The following is a 19915-nucleotide window of genomic DNA, read 5'->3' on the forward strand; positions in this document are numbered from 1 at the left end:
ATGAAAAAACAACTCTCAAAGAAAATGGAAAACCTACAAAAAAAAAAACATTTAAGAAAAACTGTCACGACTGCTAACGAGCAACGGAATCCGTGGCAAGTCAAAGGTCGCACGCTGATTGCCGACAAATTTGTCTTGAAAAGTAGCGAGCCGCTTAATTGGAAGGCAAAGGGAGAATCAAAGGAAGGGGTTGGGGTGGGGGGGAAGAAACGGGTTGCAACAGCAGCTGCTGTCTTTGACTGACAACAGCCACACCTAAGTAAACCCAGAGGCGGGAGCGGGAGCGGGAGCAGGAGTCGCAGTTGCCCCACTTGATTGAACCGGAAATGAGGCACAACCCCGAAGATCGTTTTGTTTTCACAGGCTGCGCGCCCCACTTGACCCCCGTCAACCCGCGCAACGACACTGCGAAATCAAAGTGCCGATGGGGAACTCCATTCATGTGGCATGCAACAAAATGTTTTACATCAATTTCGGGGCCAAAGTGCCGCGCGTTGCTTCCAAGAATGCCACAGGATTCATCCTCATCATCATCATCGCCACAATCATCATCGTCACACTTATCCCAACTGTCAAATAATTATGACAAGTTCATTTCGTCGTACTTTCGCTCATTTGTTTAGTTACCACTTTCGTTTTCTTTTTTTTTTCGTTCGTCTCTTAGTTTTTTGTATTTTTATTCCGCTTTAACGAGAATTACTGTAAACGGAGGCGTCCCCCAGTTCCCAGCACCAATTATCGGGGCGTTGTAAATGTGCGCGCTTTTGATGTGACAGTTGCCTGAGGTTGCATGTCGTTGCGTGTCGTGTCGTGTAAAACCTATAGATGCGCTTCATGGATATCTATAGTTGGGCATGCTATATGGCTATATGTATATACTCTATAGAATACCCTAAGCAGACAGCAGGAATGAAAACAAGTGATCGACAGCTTCTTGCCGCAGGGAATGCTGTGTAACCAAAGGATCTGATTACATTACCCAAAGCTGTAAGCCGTCATATCCTAGTAAAGTCCTACTTAAATGTAAAGCAATTCAGATTGACAAGAAAATAAAGACTGCTCTATCTAGTTAGAATCAAAAGATATTGTTCTTCTTGTATTGAAAGTAACAGAAAAAATATATTTAAAAATGTTGCCAATTGCCAATTGAACAGTTCTTAGTAAAATCATCATATGGATTAGTTGATTATTAAACTTTATAATTGTGTGGCTAAGTTTGATTCTTATGTTTGTATTAACTCTTCATCTAAAAACTAGATAAAAGAGCATTGAATAAGAACTCTCATCTTAACTAACAAATTACTTTGTCAATTATTTCATATCATGAAATAAATATCTTTCATATGCTTACATTTAATCGATTGTTCTTTAAATTTACAATTTAATGGTTCACTGAAACTTAACTGTTCCATGGATTTTAAAAATATCATTAAATCTGTAATATATGTTACTTATAAGTTTACTTAAATAATACTTTTAGTCTATTTAAACTATTTCAAAATTTTTAATGCTATCTTAAGATCTTTAATATTTTTAATCAATCTTCTTACTAATACTATTCCTATAACAAAGAATCAATTAAATATTTCAAAATTGTGGCTTTACCATATAATTATTGAATGAACTTCAGTGTCTTCTAAAGTTGCACTTCGATTAATTATACTATTCACATATTTCAGAACCGATTCATTATTTTAGCCATTATTTATTGCACTTCGATTAATTATCTAGCCAAGAGACACTTTAGTGGTATACATCAATGCTATACCATTAGTGTTATGTCCAGTTTTACGTCAGCTAACACATTTCGATTTTTTGTTAATAATTTTTGAGTTTACCCAACCATCAAGCATCAGTTAGTGGTGTATATAAATAGCTGCCATGAATATAAATATAGCCATGGACATGGCTCAAAATATGCTGTCGAATGTGACAATTGATTGCGTGCAGACCTGAGACCTGTCTAATGCTTCTCTGCTTCTGCATCTATTTCTGGCAGTGCTTTTAAATTTAGACAATCGCCGATGACTCAGTCTCGAGCAGTCGTAGACAATGCAAATCCTCCGAAATGGACACAAGCACTGAACAAATATTTGTAGTCATTAGTGGGCATTAGGCGTAAAATCCAACGAAAACATTCCCCGGATCCCGGCCAGGATATCCACAAGTCGACTGTGAGGCAGTCAGGCAGCGAGCCAGCGAGCAGGTTGCTCTAATTTATCCCTCAGCCTGACAGGATAAAAGGGCTAGACACAGTCGACAGTTGAGCGGATTATGAGCTAAAGCAACAGGAGCCGAACAAAGCAAATGCCTTGAGCTATATTTTTCCTCCGTTGCGTTGCGTTGTGTTGCACTATGTAATCCTAGTAACTTGTATGCAAATTTTTAGCATACATTTTGTGGTTTTCACTTCAGCATGACGTCAGCTCATGTCATGATAAGCATGAAGCAAACAATAAGGTACAAATCACGCAAAACTTGTGTCATACATTAAGGGCTGGTAATATTAAAGCTAAAACATATTAAATGGTGTATAAATTATTTTTCAAGTACCTTATTTTACTAGAAAAATATGTTGGATTCATTTAATTTCTATACTAAATAACAAATCCTTTAATATTATACAAAATGTATAAAATGATCGTATACGTAATTCCAGCCTAAATACTTCGGTTTTAATTTACGAATTCAATCAATACTTTAGTTAAATGTTAGTCCTATAACACTTGAAATTAATTCACAAATATTTTAAGATATCAGCCCTTTGTAATATTATATTTGTGTTTCACATAAGTAAAATTAAACCAAAAAAGAAATTTATATAGCTACTAGTAACAATATCACAGTAGATTACAAATTGAAGCTTCAATTTTGAAATAATATGTACATATCGAGAAGAAAGATAAATAGAAATAATTTACATTTAAGCGAATATTCATTTTAAGCAAGTAACAGGAATATTAATCATATGAAGATTGGTCGAAACTATTTAATGACAGCTTTAAAAATGTTGAAATAGTATAAATAGAGTACAAGTATTATTTAAGTAAACTTATCAGTAACATACAGATTTGATGATACTATTAAAAAGAGTGGAGCAGTAAAATTTAAGTGAAACTCTAGTTATTAGATGAAGAATCAATACAATCATACCGATTGATATATTTGGTACATTGCTATATTTGGTACATGCTTTATAACTATGTTTATTTCTGAATCAATTGCATCTTAAGTTATTATGATTAAAGTATTTTAAATAAATTCATTTTTATTTAATTTTGTTTGCTTTATATATCGGTATCAATTGTTTCGCGATGATATCTATTACACATTTCAAGGTCGTTTATTAAGTTATGCAACTCTTATCAAGGCTGCCGTCCATCGAATGACATTGAAGATGAATCTGGTCATCAGACAATTCCTGAGCCAGCCCGTGCCTACTTGCTCTGCTATCAATAATAATAATAATACCATATCTGCCATGTTTCCAGCTCCCTTTGCCCGCAGTTAACAATTGTTTATTGAAATTACTTGCCACTGAGCAGAATTTATGTTATTGCTACTGTGCAAGCACAACAAAGGCGACAACCATATGAAACGAAAAATAAACTTTAAGCTTAGTAAATAAACAAACAAGTTTATTTAGAAATTCCCCCTGATTGTTTCCTCTTGTTCTCTTTCTTTCTTTGCCAGGTCTTCTAGTATTGCTATCTTACTTGATTGTGCACTTTTGTTTTATGCGATTGTTTTTAGGTAGGAACAGGTAGTTCCCATTGCAGATGTCATCTTCAGCTTCTGGCTGCACTTCCTGTGCCACGCCCAACAAATACAAAAAGTAGAAGAGAAAAGGAAAACCATTTGGCATTTAAGCCGATGACGACGAAGGCTGCGTCGCGTTGACCCTTGTTGACACAAAGGAGGGAAAGGAAGAGGATTAAGAGCGCAAAGATTGCAGATTATGTTGTAAAAATGTCGCAGGACATTAAGTCTGAGTACTGCTGATATAATTGTACTCCCACTCCCCAACACTGCGTTTTTGGACCCCTAAATAAAAAAGTGGGCGTGGCGTGTAATGGAGAGTACGATGAAAATGAAATGAGCAAAACGACCGCAGTTAAATTATAATAAAAACCCGCAGCGTTCAAGTTCTGCGGGGGCAACAAACACAGCGTTTTCACAGCTCTTGATACTGCCATAGCCACAGTCGTTGCCACAGCCATTGCTGCCCCCTACTCCTGCCATTGCCTCAAATGCTGCTGCTGCTGCTGCTCTTGCTGTCTGCATTGTTTGTTGTTATAATGGCGCGCCCGTAGCGCACAACAACGAAAAGCGCAAGGCATCTGCACGGCGTCCTTTTTGTACATTTTGCCTCGTTGCTGCTCCTTTTTGACGACTCAAATTTCAATGAAATTATCCTGACGGTATTTGTCTGTGTGTGTGTGCGAGTGTATAGGTGTGTGTATCTATGTGTGTATTTGTGTGTGTGTGTGTGTGTGTCAGAGCACAACAATGCTGAATAAAAATTTCGCTGAAATTATTTGCTAATGGCTTCAACATCAGCCCATCACAAACCCGCAGCTCAGCTCCGAGCTCGTCCCGTTGCTGTGGCATTTGCATTTATGAGATTGACAAATAGAAAAAAACAAAATGGCGTCGACACAAGCGAACAGCGTTGCCAACACTGCCCCCCAAAAAGCAAAAGCAAAAGCAACGACAACGGCAAAAACAACATCATTGGGCGCCATTTTGAAGCGGCGCCTGCGAGCAAAATATGCTTTCGCCTGGCAACGACAACAAACAGCGCCAAATTGCTTTGCCTCTCACACAAAGCTCCACTCAAGTTACGGCGCAATGGCGGGGAGGAAGGCAAAGAAAGTAATGAGACTGGCTGCCCGGGCAACGAGCAACGAACAGCTAACAGCGAAACTGAGAAAGAGATGGAGAAATAATGAAAAGGATAGCGGGAGTGTAGTGAGTACATCATCATCATAACTGTCAATCAAAGCGAGATTTCTACACAGATCCATAAAACGATAGTTAACTGACCTACTGCCTTCACTCTATTCACCATATTCAGCCTTTTGTGGTTTTATTTCTGGTCAAATGATTCAGTCGATCGACAGGATCAGTTCCTTGCCCTTTTTTTCTTCGCATTTTGTTAAGCTGAAAATTCCCTTTTGACTACTGTCTACTACTGTCTTTCTGCATTGTTTTGGACCCTCACAGCATTTAAAGGCTCAGCGCATTGCGTTCTTCTTTTCGATTTTTGTTTGGTATTCCTTTTGGGTTTTAGGGATTTCAAGAAATGCGCAGTAGCCAAAACGTTTTGCATTCTTACTCTTTTGATTTCTTACAGTTCAAGAGATCTTTCATAGCATGGCTTAGACAGCGCATTAAAGGCTTGTAATTACGATCAGTTGATGTGGAAAATGTAAAATGGAAAATGTTTTTGGGACTTGGAGTCAAGATTTTAGATTTCTACTTGGCAGAAGTTAAGTTCTTAAGCGCTGAAGAGTTGCAGTTCTGACTTTTGCTTAGTTTTTAACAATAGCCATGTTGTGCAATATGTGTGTGGTCAGATGAAACTCAAACCTACCAAAGATCGAAATGATAAACCAATGGTGACTTTGATAGAAATTAATATTTTCTTAAGTATTGTATATTTCTTAGCAAGTTCTGAAGTTTCCAAATTTATTATTCACATTGATCCAGTCGTTCGAGATATATTACTAAAGGGTCTTACTTTTATTAAAAAAAAATAATATTAAGAATTATATCTGTTATATCTGTTTTTTAGTTGGAAAATAATTATTATAGCCTAGAGCCTTTTGCCTTAAGAATATACCATAAAATATCTATAATATTGTTGCCTACAAATTTGTAATTTAAAACACACAATTTAAACTTAGATTTCGTTCGTACTTTGCTCAGCTCGCGGCTCTTTTTGCCTTTTTGGGCCAAGTTCTATTTCTAAGCACGCGAGATTATATGGTCTGAACCCTTAGCGATAGTCAGTTGTTAGTTGCTTCGTGTAATATATAAAATTTGACTCAGTTATCCCCCAACAGTTTACCAATTGGCAATCAACATTGATGGAGAACTTTCAAAATTCTTATAAAATAAAATTTGATATTTGCGATATATTAAATCTGATCATTTTTGAATTTCAAATAAGTTTTTTTTATTCTGTTCATAAAAGTAAAGTTTTTTATATTCAAAAATTTTCCTTTATTTGTATTCTTAAAAAATGTAATAATTTCGTTTACAGGATATAGGGGAAACAATTTTATTGTTTGCATTTGGTATATTTTTCGGAGAAATTTCGCCTCTTTTGGGCACATATTAAAGCTGTTCATACCAAGAGAATTTTCACTGAATATTAACCTATTTTTGCGTAACCTCAAATACAAAGAAATATATATTATATTTGAAAGATGATAGATGAGCTAACATAATTTGAAATTGACCAGTATTATGTTACTAGTATCACAAAAGTAATAAGCCAAAAGGTGAAAGGTGAAGCTTATGTATTTTTAGCAGTAATTAAAACAAAGCTTACTACAAATCAAAGAAAATTCTATAAATAAGTTGAGATGAGGTCGTATAATTTGAAATTGACAAATATTGGATTACCATAAGAATGGTAATAATCGAAACGGTGAAGACACAAAACAATATATAATTCACAAAGAGATTAGCTGTTAAAACTATCGCATACGATATATCGTTTATGTGACGTTGCCAGTCTCACATTGGGTTAGCCAACCATTTATGATGGCGTTGCTAGACCCACGATTGGGCGCCAAAAAATTCCTAAGAATAGTCAGCCCCGGATGTGAGAAGACGGTTGCAAATATCATTCACAACCATCTCGCGTGCAAGCATATAGCGGAGCGGGACCCATTGAACCCTTAGCTCTTTCGGGATTGTGGGGTGGGTTTTTGCTATGCTTTACACGAAGCCACGAAAACTTTATTATTATAGAGTCCCTCCTGATTCTAAAAAAAAAAAAAACAAATACATGAGTCGATCCTCTTGTCAATAATCTAATCCGACTCGAATCTACAATACAACTCGATCGGAGTACTACCAATATCTAATAAACAAAACAAATGCAGGCACACTGTTGAAATTCGGACAAAATTTAAGAAAAGCAGGGGTGGTCTTATAAGATGTTAACTGCCACACCCTGGTCTATACCCACCCAACCATGGTCATAAGATGAAACGTTTTTATGACCCCAAAACTATTACAACTCCCCCTTTATTTTATGCTCCCATGTCTCCGGAAATCAGAACAAAATCTAGAATTTCATTATTAAAGTCCAATGACTCAAAGTTAACATCAGTATTTATTTATAACCAAAAACAAAACCATTTGTCCAAAATGAATTAGAATTATGACGATATAATTATTTGCATAATTGGTTTATAGGGCAGTTATTTTTAATTCGATACAATATTCATTTTTTTATTAGCAACGGCTACTACTCATTTACAATAATAACTAAAAAAAAGAAGATGTAAAAACTAATAATATTTAATAAACAATCAATAATTCATAAGCAAACAAATTTTGGCAACTATTTTTGGATGCGCGCTTTAGCAAACATGAGGTTTTTCTATTAAATTTACTATTTTTACTTTAAAATCTTTATTTTCTTCTCAAATCGTTATTTTGTATTTTTAATATTTATTTTATTTTTATTGTATTGTGAAACATTTTTTTTTTAAATTATTTTTGATATTTATTTTTATTTATTGATTTTTTAATATCTCAACCACTTTTATAATTTTTATTTATTGATTTATTTTTTTTTTTTTTTAATTTAATTATTTTGCAATATTTTAATCATATTTAAACAAAAAAAATTGTATTGAATTTATTTTTATTTTTGGTTTAATATTTTTACTCATGTTTAATATTTATTTTATTGTATTTATTATTGAATCATATTTATTATTTAATTTTTATTTATTTTATTTATAAGTTTTATTATTTTATTTTTAATTGTTATTATTTTATTTATATTTACTTTTTATATTTTATTTATCCAAAATTAATATTGACTTTTTATTAATTTATTTGTAAATCATGTTCAAACCACTGTGCTGTACCAACAAACAATAATAATAGTGACAATACAAGCGGAAGCAAATCAGTACTAAAAAGGTATAGGCCTGACCCAAAAGTTAGGGTATCAGCCGACAGCTCATATGCTGTTTGAAGCTTTCGCAACTGCGAAGAAGTATGAAAAAATACAATGCAAGCAAAACTGTGGGCAGCTGCTGCGTGGCCGAATAGGCACCAACATATGTATGTATGTATGTATGTAATTACATATGTACGAATATTTATGTTATAAAACTTCTTTTATGTATTTTTATTTCGGACACTCGGACTTAAAACTTACCCGACAGAACTCCACGACGAAGGCCTTCATGATGTTGTTGCTGTTGGTAATGATGATGTTGATGATGATGATGATTTTAATGATGATGATAAAAATGATTGTTTATATACCTTATAGGGTATATACTTTTGTTTGGTTGTTCACATACACACACATTGTCATAATTATTATTGTTGTGCACAGGGTTTTATGGTGGCTTGTTATTATGTACGAGATTATATTTGCATTATTTATTTATTTATATATTTTTTAATTATTGTGTTTCACGTTGGATATACCCTTTAATGCCTAGGGCAAGAATGGTAAACAAAACAAAGCAAACCAAAAAAAATAGCGCAAAAAAAATAAGTGCCAAATTACAATTGATATTTCTCTTTACTTTTCGTTATCTTTTTCGTTACTTATTATTTTATATGTATGGCAACTAAATTGTTGTTGTCAATATATTAATTGACGGCAAATGCAAATCTTGTTGCTTTTTATTTGGGCTTTTACCCCTTTTCTTATTGCCTCTGTGAACAACTATTGTATGACCTTTTAATTTTAACAAACTTATTTTTGTCATACTATTATTCACAAACTTGCACTACACATCTTCACTAGCACTGGCACTGGCACTGCACTGCTGCTGATGCTGCTGCTGCTGAGTGGAGACGGCGAACGATAGAAGCGGCAAACGAGAGAAGTGACGATTCTGGTACAAGAGCCTTGCGCGGCTCGGCACAGTGGTGCAAGAGTGATCTGCCCAGAGATGCACTGCACTTCACTGTTGTTGCTTTTTTGGTTCTGCAGGCGGCAGACCAGAAATATAAAAAGGCTTCCGGCACGAAATAGTCGGCCTCCGCTGACTAACATGCGCCGGAATTGTGGAATTCAAATCCACTATAGGTGTAGAATTTTGTCTATCCGTATTATTTAATAGAAAATAATGACGGCTTAGACGAATTTTCACAATCTACATATGAGAAAAAATACGAAGTTAGGACCAATGTAAAATTTCATTATTTCATAGAAATAATTACCTTTGCGTAGCAAGCGTAACGAGCTGGATTCTTTTCTTTGCTCAAAGCAAAGAAGCATCGATGGATGCTGATGATAATGACAGATTATGTTTGTCTTTTATATTCTGGTGATGCATGTGTTTTATATTTGTTTTATTAAAAACACCATCAACCAAGAATGCATCCGTCTCTGATCGTAGTCCAATAAGAAAAGAATGAGAGCTGTCGTTGCCAAAGTGACAAAGCTCGTCTCCTTCTCCTACGATCTTTCGCTAGACAATTCACCACGGAGAAGAAATTTAATTTGCAGAGGTGTATTGTCCCTTTATCGTGCCATGGTTTGTGTCTTCGCTAACTTTGCGCGGCAAATTTAAAATCTCAAGAAGAAAGAGATTTTACGCCCAATTTTTTTATTTGCGACCATTACACCCACCAGATAATCTCACGAGTCATACAAAGGCAGATTAGATGGGAATTAGACTCGAATATCTTTCGCATGATACACTCCTAATTCTCTACCTTGTAGATTTTCCAATAGATAAAAAGAATTACCAATTTTCTTCTTTATCCGACATTTTGAGAACTGATGTCCTAGCTTTTTATTATAATTCTGACTGAAATCACTAAGATGGAAATTCCGTTTAAATACTTCTTGGCCTTCTTTATAAATGACAGGACTGGACCGAAGATTGTATTGTCTGGCGTTACGCTCGTAGGCTTCTCTACTACTTTTCTTAATGTCTTCTCGCAACAAAGCTAATTGATCACCTCTTTCTAAATATGGAGACTCCTCCAGCAAGGACAATTTTTTTAAGAGCTTGTAATCATCTCCGTGATTAATCATATTTACTCCAAATAATGCTTTGTAAGGGGAACAACCTATGGATTGATGAAGCGACGAACGTAAGGCAGATGAAATACTTGGCAAATACATATCCCATTCAGTTTGATCCGACTTAAGATAAGCACGAATAGCGGCTAATAAGGAACGATTCACTCGCTCCGCTGCATTGCTCTGAGGCGAATATAATGCAGTAAAAACATGACGAATACCGAATTTTGTCATAAACGCTTCAAATTCGTTTGATTTAAATTGTGAACCATTATCTGATACTATAATTTCAGGAACTCCAAATTCGGCAAAGATCCTTTGTGACAAAAACTCAGTTATTAACGACGTAGTGAACTTTTTCAATGGACATAGCCAATGGTAGCGACTAAAATGGTCAAGAACTATTAGTAAACCAATGTTTCCTTTGCGACTTCGTGGATAAGGACCCAAGATATCTATATAAAGCTTTTGAAATGGTCGACTAGAGACGCTTTGCTCTCCCATAGGCGGACGTAGTGTCATATTTGGAGCTTTAGTTTGCTTACACATATCACACTGCCTAATATAGTCTCTAATGTCTTTTGATAAACCTGGCCAAAATAAATTACGACGCACTCTTTCGATCGTCTTTTGCATTCCACCATGTGCAGAGCTTAGACTATCATGTGCTTGACAAATCACAGCTTCTCGCAGTCTCTCCGGTACCCAAAGCTTCCAACAATGAGAATCTTGAAGATTAACTCCTGTTGATGGCTCCGTTCGTATGTATACGAATTTGTCTACAACTTTAAGATCTGGAAATTTTTCACCATGAGATTCAACTTTCAATCTTAGATCTAGATAATCAGGTTCGAGAAACGCTGACGATTCTAAATCGATTTCCGGTCCCACAAGTTCTAAACTATCTATATCACCTTCACCTATCCGTGACAACGCGTCAGGAATAATATGATCTTTTCCTTTCCGATGAGAAATTGTGAATTTAAAAGCCTGTAATCGAAAAATCCAACGAGCTAATCGACCAGATACATTTTGCTGTCTCATAAGCCAGACGAGGCTAGAATGATCAGTGATTATCTCAAAGGGCTGTAATTCAAGGTAACATCTGAATTTCTCTACTGCTAAAATGACGGCTAAACATTCTCGTTCCGTGACACTATAGTTACGCTGAGATTTAGATAATTTCTTTGACATGTATGCTATAGGCTTTTCTTCTCCAGAAGTTGACAGTTGAATGAGCACCGCTCCAATTCCATAGTCACTAGCATCGCAATGCACATAAAATTTCCGACTAAAATCGGCATTTTGTAAAACCGGGGCTGATGTTAAAAGATTTTTTAACGTATCCATTGCAGACTGAGCTGCCGGGGTCCAATTAAAAGTTTTCTTAGTGGACAACACTTCAGTGATGGGAAAGGTAATTTCCGCAAAATTTTGTATGAAGCGTCGGTACCATCCGCAAACTCCAAGGAAACCTCGTACTTGTTTTAAGTTTTTGGGTGTGGGCCAATTTTGGACACAGGATATTTTCTCTGGATCTGAAGAAATTCCATCGCTTCCAATAACGTATCCTAAATAGTTTACTGTTGTAACACAAAATTTGCTTTTTGAAATATTTAATGTGAGATTAGCCTTTTTAAATTGATCAGCTATACGCACTAATACCGCCAAATGTGACTCAAAATCTCCTGAGACAATACATAAGTCATCAAGATAACCAAAAACACAATAATGTAAGTCTGGTGGAATTAAGTCATCCATCAATCGACACATTGTGGATGGAGCATTACATAACCCAAAAGGCATGACGGTAAACTGAAACAGCGAACGACCGGGAACAGTAAAAGCTGTTAACGGTTTGGCTTCATCAGACAACTCAATTTGCCAATAAGCGTCTTTAAGATCCAACTTCGTAATTAAGTTAGCTTTTGGTAAACGAGAAAATATTCCTTCAATGCTCTGTAGGGGATAAGCATCCTTTTTCGTTACTTCGTTAAGTTTTCGCGCATCAAGACATAATCGGACCTTATTTGGTTTCACCACAAGACGAATAGGTGAGCTCCATGCTGACTGTGACGGTTCAATGACTCCTAGCTCTAACATACGATCAATCTCTTTGTACATCAACTTCTCTACAGCTGGACTAATTGGATAGTTTCGTTGCTTCACCGCTTTAGCATCAGAAATATCTATATGATGTTTAATTAACGCAGTTCGTCCGAGACCTTGCTTTTCGAAATTCGGAAATAATGCTTTGACCGCTTCCAGTTGACGAGATTGTAATTCGGACAATGGATAGTGATCTTCAAATTCGATATTTTCAGTTTCTTCTTCAGAAATAGAGCTAATAATTCCAGGTGCTAATGCAAAAATACGCCAAAAATCTATGCCAAGAATTAATCGCTGAGCTATAGAAGGTATGACATACAAGTCAATATCTTCTTGCTGCTTCTTATATTGCATGCTCACTCTCAGAATTCCGAGTACCTGATGTGGTTTGGCATCGGCGGTACGCACTTGCGATTTAATGGGTTTAAAATTTGGTAAATCAGAAAAATTTTCTAATGCTAGCGACGATCCAATGCAACTAATGTTGGCTCCGGTGTCGAGCAAACCAAATTCGCTAAAAGTTAGGAACGCGACTTTCGCGTAACTACGTCGATCCGACTCATTTTGAAAAACTGTTGAGATAACCAGTTTCTTTTGTTTCTTTATTTTTCTATAATATTTTCGCATACGTAAGGTATTACGACGGCTCTTAACTAAATGTGTTCTAAAAATTCTATCTCTTACTAAATTATAATTCCTTAATCTTTCATGGTAAGGTAAAAATCTTAACATCGTGCGTTCATCACCGATGTATCCTTCATTTTCTCTAATCTTAGGTTCAATTTTATTGTCTATCTCTACTGTCGGGACATCCTTCCTGCATTGAATGCCCCGGATTGACGGTTTTCCGACCTCTGTTTACAGGTTTGACAATTCGGCTTGTATACCTGAGGAGTACCGCATCCGTAACAAAAAACTCTACGCTCATTTAAGCAATTCTCCCAGATGTGTCCGGGGATTTCACAGTTCCAACAAACTAATTTAGAAGCAGTTCCTCGCTTTAATTCAGCTATCTCTGCCTCGACCTCAGAACTAGACTCTTCTTCGGGAGCAGTTTCTTCCACAGCATAAACTCGAGAAGTTTCTTTGGCCTTAAAAGATACTGACCGATTCTTTCCAACTTCCTGTAGAATATTTTCGCGTTTTTGTACCAGACGACGTAAAGCGGATATAGATGAGACTTTCTCAAACAATAACCTGTCTTTCATATCTGTTAGCAGATTACCTTGAATCATTTCTACGAATTCGTCTTCTGGAAAACTGACCGACAACTTATCCATAAGCTTACATATGTTTTCATAAAACGAATCAAAGGATTCGCCAACTTTTTGTTTACGAGCTCTTATCTGTTCTCGAAGTTCAGTGACAGAACGGCTCTCGCGATATTGCTCTCTTAACTCTTCACAAAACTCTTCCCATGTGAAGGTTTGAACTCTTCGATGGAAACGCCAAAACCAACTACTGGCTTTTCCATTCAGTAATAAGTGAATATGTTTGTTCAATAATTGAAAATCATTGTTTAAATTTTCTCGAGTGAGAATGTTCACTCTATACAAAAATCCTTCAACCGATAAACCTTCCGACGAACCATCAAAACGAACACCCCACTTTTGTAACATATCAGCAATTTTATGTGTAGTCAATAGTGGACCCAAATTGGTGTTACGTGAGCTTCTCTGGCTGGACGATAACCCTTCCACGGTTTGATCTGCTGCTGCTGCAGTTGCTACTATCAAACCTGAACTATTCATAGAAGCGATTACTCGACTCACCGTTTCTCTTACGATTGATTCTATATCTGGTTCTGGAGTTGGTATATTACGACGACCATTATTTGGCCTCGAAGTCTGTACTGGTCTAAATGGTCTTCCTCTTCTTTGAGGTGCATTTCCCCTTTCATAAGCAGGCACTTTTGGTCTGGCCCCCTGATTGTTGGGCGTACTACGAAGTGGAGGATTCCTCTCAGTACTTGTACTGTGTGATTGATCGATATTACTTCTCGCTTCTTCATCGGCAGCTGACAACGCTTGCGCGGCGTCAAATTGACGTTGCAATGAACGAGTAACGATTTGCGAGATTACGGGTTGATTTGGTTGCGTAGACAATTGCGATTGCTGTTTGGCATTAGGCGAATGATTTCCTACAACCACTTTCCATTCGTTATGACTAACCTTTTTCAAACAACTTGGACACTCTTTAATACTTTTGATTCGATTTTCTAGACAATTTTTGTGAAACACATGACCACAATTAGTTATCGCACAAGGTTGTGTATCCGACATGTGTTCACTGCAAATAAGACAATTATTTTCAGCCGCTTCTGCTGGTGGCAGTGGCTGAGGTTCTTCAAAACTACGTGTAACGGGCATATTTCAAATTTAGATTTCCATCGACATTTTTGGGAGACATAAATAAAAAGGAATTTAAACTTTGTTCCGACTCAACAGTGGAGGATTATTAATATGGGCTATTGAAACTAAACTTTGTCATTTTTGATACCTGATTACATCGAAGGCTTCTTCGTATTCTTCGGACAACGATACGCCTATGCATATACTATTGTATTCCAGAAGAAAGCGGAGTTACAATCGATCTTCATCAATGCGATACCAAAAAAGAGCAAAAGTTACTAGAAACTAATAAATTATTTGAACTATTAAGCAATCTCAATACCGATAATTTTGGTCGATAATATTCAAAGATTCAAATATTCGAATTCCGAAAATGTATAAAGAGGTATTACTTAAATTGCTCCAACAATTTATAAGACCTAGCGAAAACAAACGAGCTTGGTATTGAAGGATGTAAGGCTCTCGATAATCGATAACAGAATTACACAAGATAATCCTTAAAAGATGCAAAGTGCGATTCGGTCGAGTAATTTCACATACGTAAGATTAGTCAAAGTCCAGAATCGAAGACACTTTACTCCTTCTGCCCTACTTCCATCAAAGTAGGCCAACAACAACCTGTATCGGATCTTCCGATGCTGTTACAAGTTTCACGATGCTAAAGTTGTTGCTGCCCCACGTTGGGCGCCAAAAATTTATGGGCCGATTGCCAGTCTCACATTGGGTTAGCCAACCATTTATGATGGCGTTGCTAGACCCACGATTGGGCGCCAAAAAATTCCTAAGAATAGTCAGCCCCGGATGTGAGAAGACGGTTGCAAATATCATTCACGACCATCTCGCGTGCAAGCATATAGCGGAGCGGGACCCATTGAACCCTTAGCTCTTTCGGGATTGTGGGGTGGGTTTTTGCTATGCTTTACACGAAGCCACGAAAACTTAATTATTATAGAGTCCCTCCTGATTCTAAAAAAAAAAAAAAAACACATGAGTCGATCCTCTTGTCAATAATCTAATCCGACTCGAATCTACAATACAACTCGATCGGAGTACTACCAATATCTAATAAACAAAAAACAAATGCAGGCACACTGTTGAAATTCGGACAAAATTTAAGAAAAGCAGGGGTGGTCTTATAAGATGTTAACTGCCACACCCTGGTCTATACCCACCCAACCATGGTCATAAGATGAAACGGTTTTTATGACCCCAAAACTATTACAACTCCCCCTTTATTTTATGCTCCCATGTCTCCGGAAATCAGAACAAAATCTAGAATTTCATTATTAAAGTCCAATGACTCAAAGTTAACATCAGTATTTATTTATAACAAAAACAAAACCATTTGTCCAAAATGAATTAGAATTATGACGATATAATTATTTGCATAATTGGTTTATAGGGCAGTTATTTTAATTCGATACAATATTCATTTTTTTATTAGCAACGGCTACTACTCATTTACAATAATAACTAAAAAAAAAGAAGATGTAAAAACTAATAATATTTAATAAACAATCAATAATTCATAAGCAAACAAATTTTGGCAACTATTTTTGGATGCGCGCTTTAGCAAACATGAGGTTTTTCTATTAAATTTACTATTTTTACTTTAAAATCTTTATTTTCTTCTCAAATCGTTATTTTTGTATTTTTTAATATTTATTTTATTTTTGTTGTATTATGAAACATTTTTTTTTTATTTACTTATTTTAAATATTTATTTTTTTTTATTTATTGATTTTTAATATCTCAACCACTTTTATAATTTTTATTTATTGATTTATTTTTTTTTTTTTTTAATTTAATTATTTTGCAATATTTTAATCATATTTAAACAAAAAAAAATTGTATTGAATTTATTTTTATTTTTGGTTTAATATTTTTACTCATGTTTAATATTTATTTTATTGTATTTATTATTGAATCATATTTATTATTTAATTTTTATTTATTTTATTTATAAGTTTCATTATTTTATTTTAATTGTTATTATTTTATTTATATTTACTTTTTATATTTTATTTATCCAAAATTAATATTGACTTTTTATTAATTTTTATTTGTAAATCATGTTCAAACCACTGTGCTGTACCAACAAACAATAATAATAGTGACAATACAAGCGGAAGCAAATCAGTACTAAAAAGGTATAGGCCTGACCCAAAAGTTAGGGTATCAGCCGACAGCTCATATGCTGTTTGAAGCTTTCGCAACTGCGAAGAAGTATGAAAAATACAATGCAAGCAAAACTGTGGGCAGCTGCTGCGTGGCCGAACAGGCACCAACATATGTATGTATGTATGTATGTAATTACATATGTACGAATATTTATGTTATAAAACTTCTTTTATGTATTTTTATTTCGGACACTCGGACTTAAAACTTACCCGACAGAACTCCACGACGAAGGCCTTCATGATGTTGTTGCTGTTGGTGATGATGATGTTGATGATGACGATGATTTTAATGATGATGATAATAATGATTGTTTATATACCTTATAGGGTATATACTTTTGTTTGGTTGTTCACATACACACACATTGTCATAATTATTATTGTTGTGCACAGGGTTTTATGGTGGCTTGTTATTATGTACGAGATTATATTTGCATTATTTATTTATTTATATATTTTTTAATTTTTGTGTTTCACGTTGGATATACCCTTTAATGCCTAGGGCAAGAATGGTAAACAAAACAAAGCAAACCAAAAAAAAAATAGCGCAAAAAAAAATAAGTGCCAAATTACAATTGATATTTCTCTTTACTTTTCGTTATCTTTTTCGTTACTTATTATTTTATATGTATGGCAACTAAATTGTTGTTGTCAATATATTAATTGACGGCAAATGCAAATCTTGTTGCTTTTTATTTGGGCTTTTACCCCTTTTCTTATTGCCTCTGTGAACAACTATTGTATGACCTTTTAACTTTAAACAAACTTATTTTTGTCATACTATTATTCACAAACTTGCACTACACATCTTCACTAGCACTGGCACTGGCATTGCACTGCTGCTGATGCTGCTGCTGCTGAGTGGAGACGGCGAACGATAGAAGCGGCAAACGAGAGAAGTGACGATTCTGGTACAAGAGCCTTGCGCGGCTCGGCACAGTGGTGCAAGAGTGATCTGCCCAGAGATGCACTGCACTTCACTGTTGTTGCATTTTTTTGGTTCTGCAGGCGGCAGACCAGAAATATAAAAAGGCTTCCGGCACGAAATAGTCGGCCTCCGCTGACTAACATGCGCCGGAATTGTGGAATTCAAATCCACTATAGGTGTAGAATTTTGTCTATCCGTATTATTTAATAGAAAATAATGACGGCTTAGACGAATTTTCACAATCTACATATGAGAAAAAATACGAAGTTAGGACCAATGTAAAATTTCATTATTTCATAGAAATAATTACCTTTGCGTAGCAAGCGTAACGAGCTGGATTCTTTTCTTTGCTCAAAGCAAAGAAGCATCGATGGATGCTGATGATAATGACAGATTATGTTTGTCTTTTATATTCTGGTGATGCATGTGTTTTATATTTGTTTTATTAAAAACACCATCAACCAAGAATGCATCCGTCTCTGATCGTAGTCCAATAAGAAAAGAATGAGAGCTGTCGTTGCCAAAGTGACAAAGCTCGTCTCCTTCTCCTACGATCTTTCGCTAGACAATTCACCACGGAGAAGAAATTTAATTTGCAGAGGTGTATTGTCCCTTTATCGTGCCATGGTTTGTGTCTTCGCTAACTTTGCGCGGCAAATTTAAAATCTCAAGAAGAAAGAGATTTTACGCCCAATTTTTTTATTTGCGACCATTACATTTACTAAGAGAGTAGGTATTAAAACTAACGCTTACCTTGTAGTAATCCAGTGTTGAAAAGTTTTGATAGCACGGTACATTATACAACATATTCCAGGCGTTGTTGTTGTTGCTGCTGTTGTCGCTGCTAATCAAACGAGCTGCCCCTGAGTGTGCATTGCGATTGTTAATTAACACTTTAGGTAAATACTATTATTATTACAATTATTGTTGCTGTTATTTCACACACCAATCAGAGCAAAAAGCGAAGCGAACGAAAATTTTGTAAATTATTTTGATGTTTTATTTATTGCACGCGCGTCGCTTGTGAATTGTGTTAATTGAGCAGTTCCGTTACGCAAATTAATTTGTGTCAAATTAATTGTATGGTTGTTTTGTATTTATTCATGCTCATATCTATATATTTCTTGTTGTTGTTTTACTTGTCATTGGTTTCATTAAGCCGACGGAACACAGCAAAACTTTTTACCGTTTAGGTCTTGCTTTTGCTCTTGCCTTTGCTGTTCACTTTTGCCTTTAACTTAAACTTTGATCGTTGTCGTCGTCTTTGCTTTTGCTTTTGCTGCTGCTGCTTTTATTGTTCTTGCTTGTTTTCTGCTTGTGGTCCGCTCTCGCGACGAATGTCACATAAAGCTGAGTGTCAACTGAATTTCGCCCATTTGCTGCCCATCGAAAGCGTCGGCGTCGCATGGAACGAACGAACGATGAAACGAACACAACGCAGAACACCAAAAACAGCAACAACAACTTCGCATACATGATGAAGCTTCATTCTACTCAACTTGATTGTGTCGTCTCGCTTGCTTGCCCTTGCCCTGATGCTCACACTCTCTCTCTCGCTCTCTCTCACTCTAGCGCACTCGTCGTATTCGCTCTCCAACCGATGCGATGAGCGCGCGCTTTGAGTGTATTGCGGCTGTGTACAAAATTGAGTGAAATTTGATGTGAGTGATTTTCGGTTAGGTTTTAGGGCGGCGCCAGGATAAATATCTGCTAGAAGCATTAACGGCATTTGCAATTGAGCAGCAAGTGGGCAGCACTCAAGACTTCCTGGAAGCGCTTTCGTTTCCACGAACGGGGCTTGCAGTTCTGTTCTCGCTTTATGCTTTTTCTTTTGTATTTGGGATCCCTTGTATTTGGGTTTTTGGTTTTCTCTTTCTTTTTGTTTTTGGCAGTACTCGCTTAACCCAATTTGAAAACACTTGATTGGGCGCCAGGCAAGCTGTCCATACGCATTAGGCAGCGATGACTGTGCCCGAGACATAGGGATAGCTTCAAGCCGCTGGTCTTTAGCCCCAGAATAAGAACTAGAGATCCACAATTTTTAATACCAATACCATATAATCAGTATCTGAATTTGTGTTTGAGTCTGTGGCCAAATCGG

The 19915-nt window shown here is 35.9% G+C and overlaps 1 protein-coding gene across 1 annotated transcript in view; it reads right to left on the reverse strand.

Annotated features, from left to right (window-relative positions):
* Positions 1-19173, reverse strand: part of LOC117564087 (developmental protein eyes absent) — a 38964-nt gene extending 19791 nt beyond the window's left edge. Inside the window, exon 1 of the mRNA XM_034242717.2 lies at positions 18568-19173. Coding sequence (XP_034098608.1) covers positions 18568-18621 — 54 coding nt within the window. The 5' untranslated portion in view covers positions 18622-19173. The remainder of the gene's footprint in view (positions 1-18567) is intronic.
* Between the last annotated feature and the right edge of the window lie 742 nt (positions 19174-19915).

The sequence above is a fragment of the Drosophila albomicans genome, chromosome 2L, assembly GCF_009650485.2.
Source record: "Drosophila albomicans strain 15112-1751.03 chromosome 2L, ASM965048v2, whole genome shotgun sequence".
In the NCBI taxonomy this organism is placed as follows: Eukaryota; Metazoa; Arthropoda; class Insecta; order Diptera; family Drosophilidae; genus Drosophila; species Drosophila albomicans.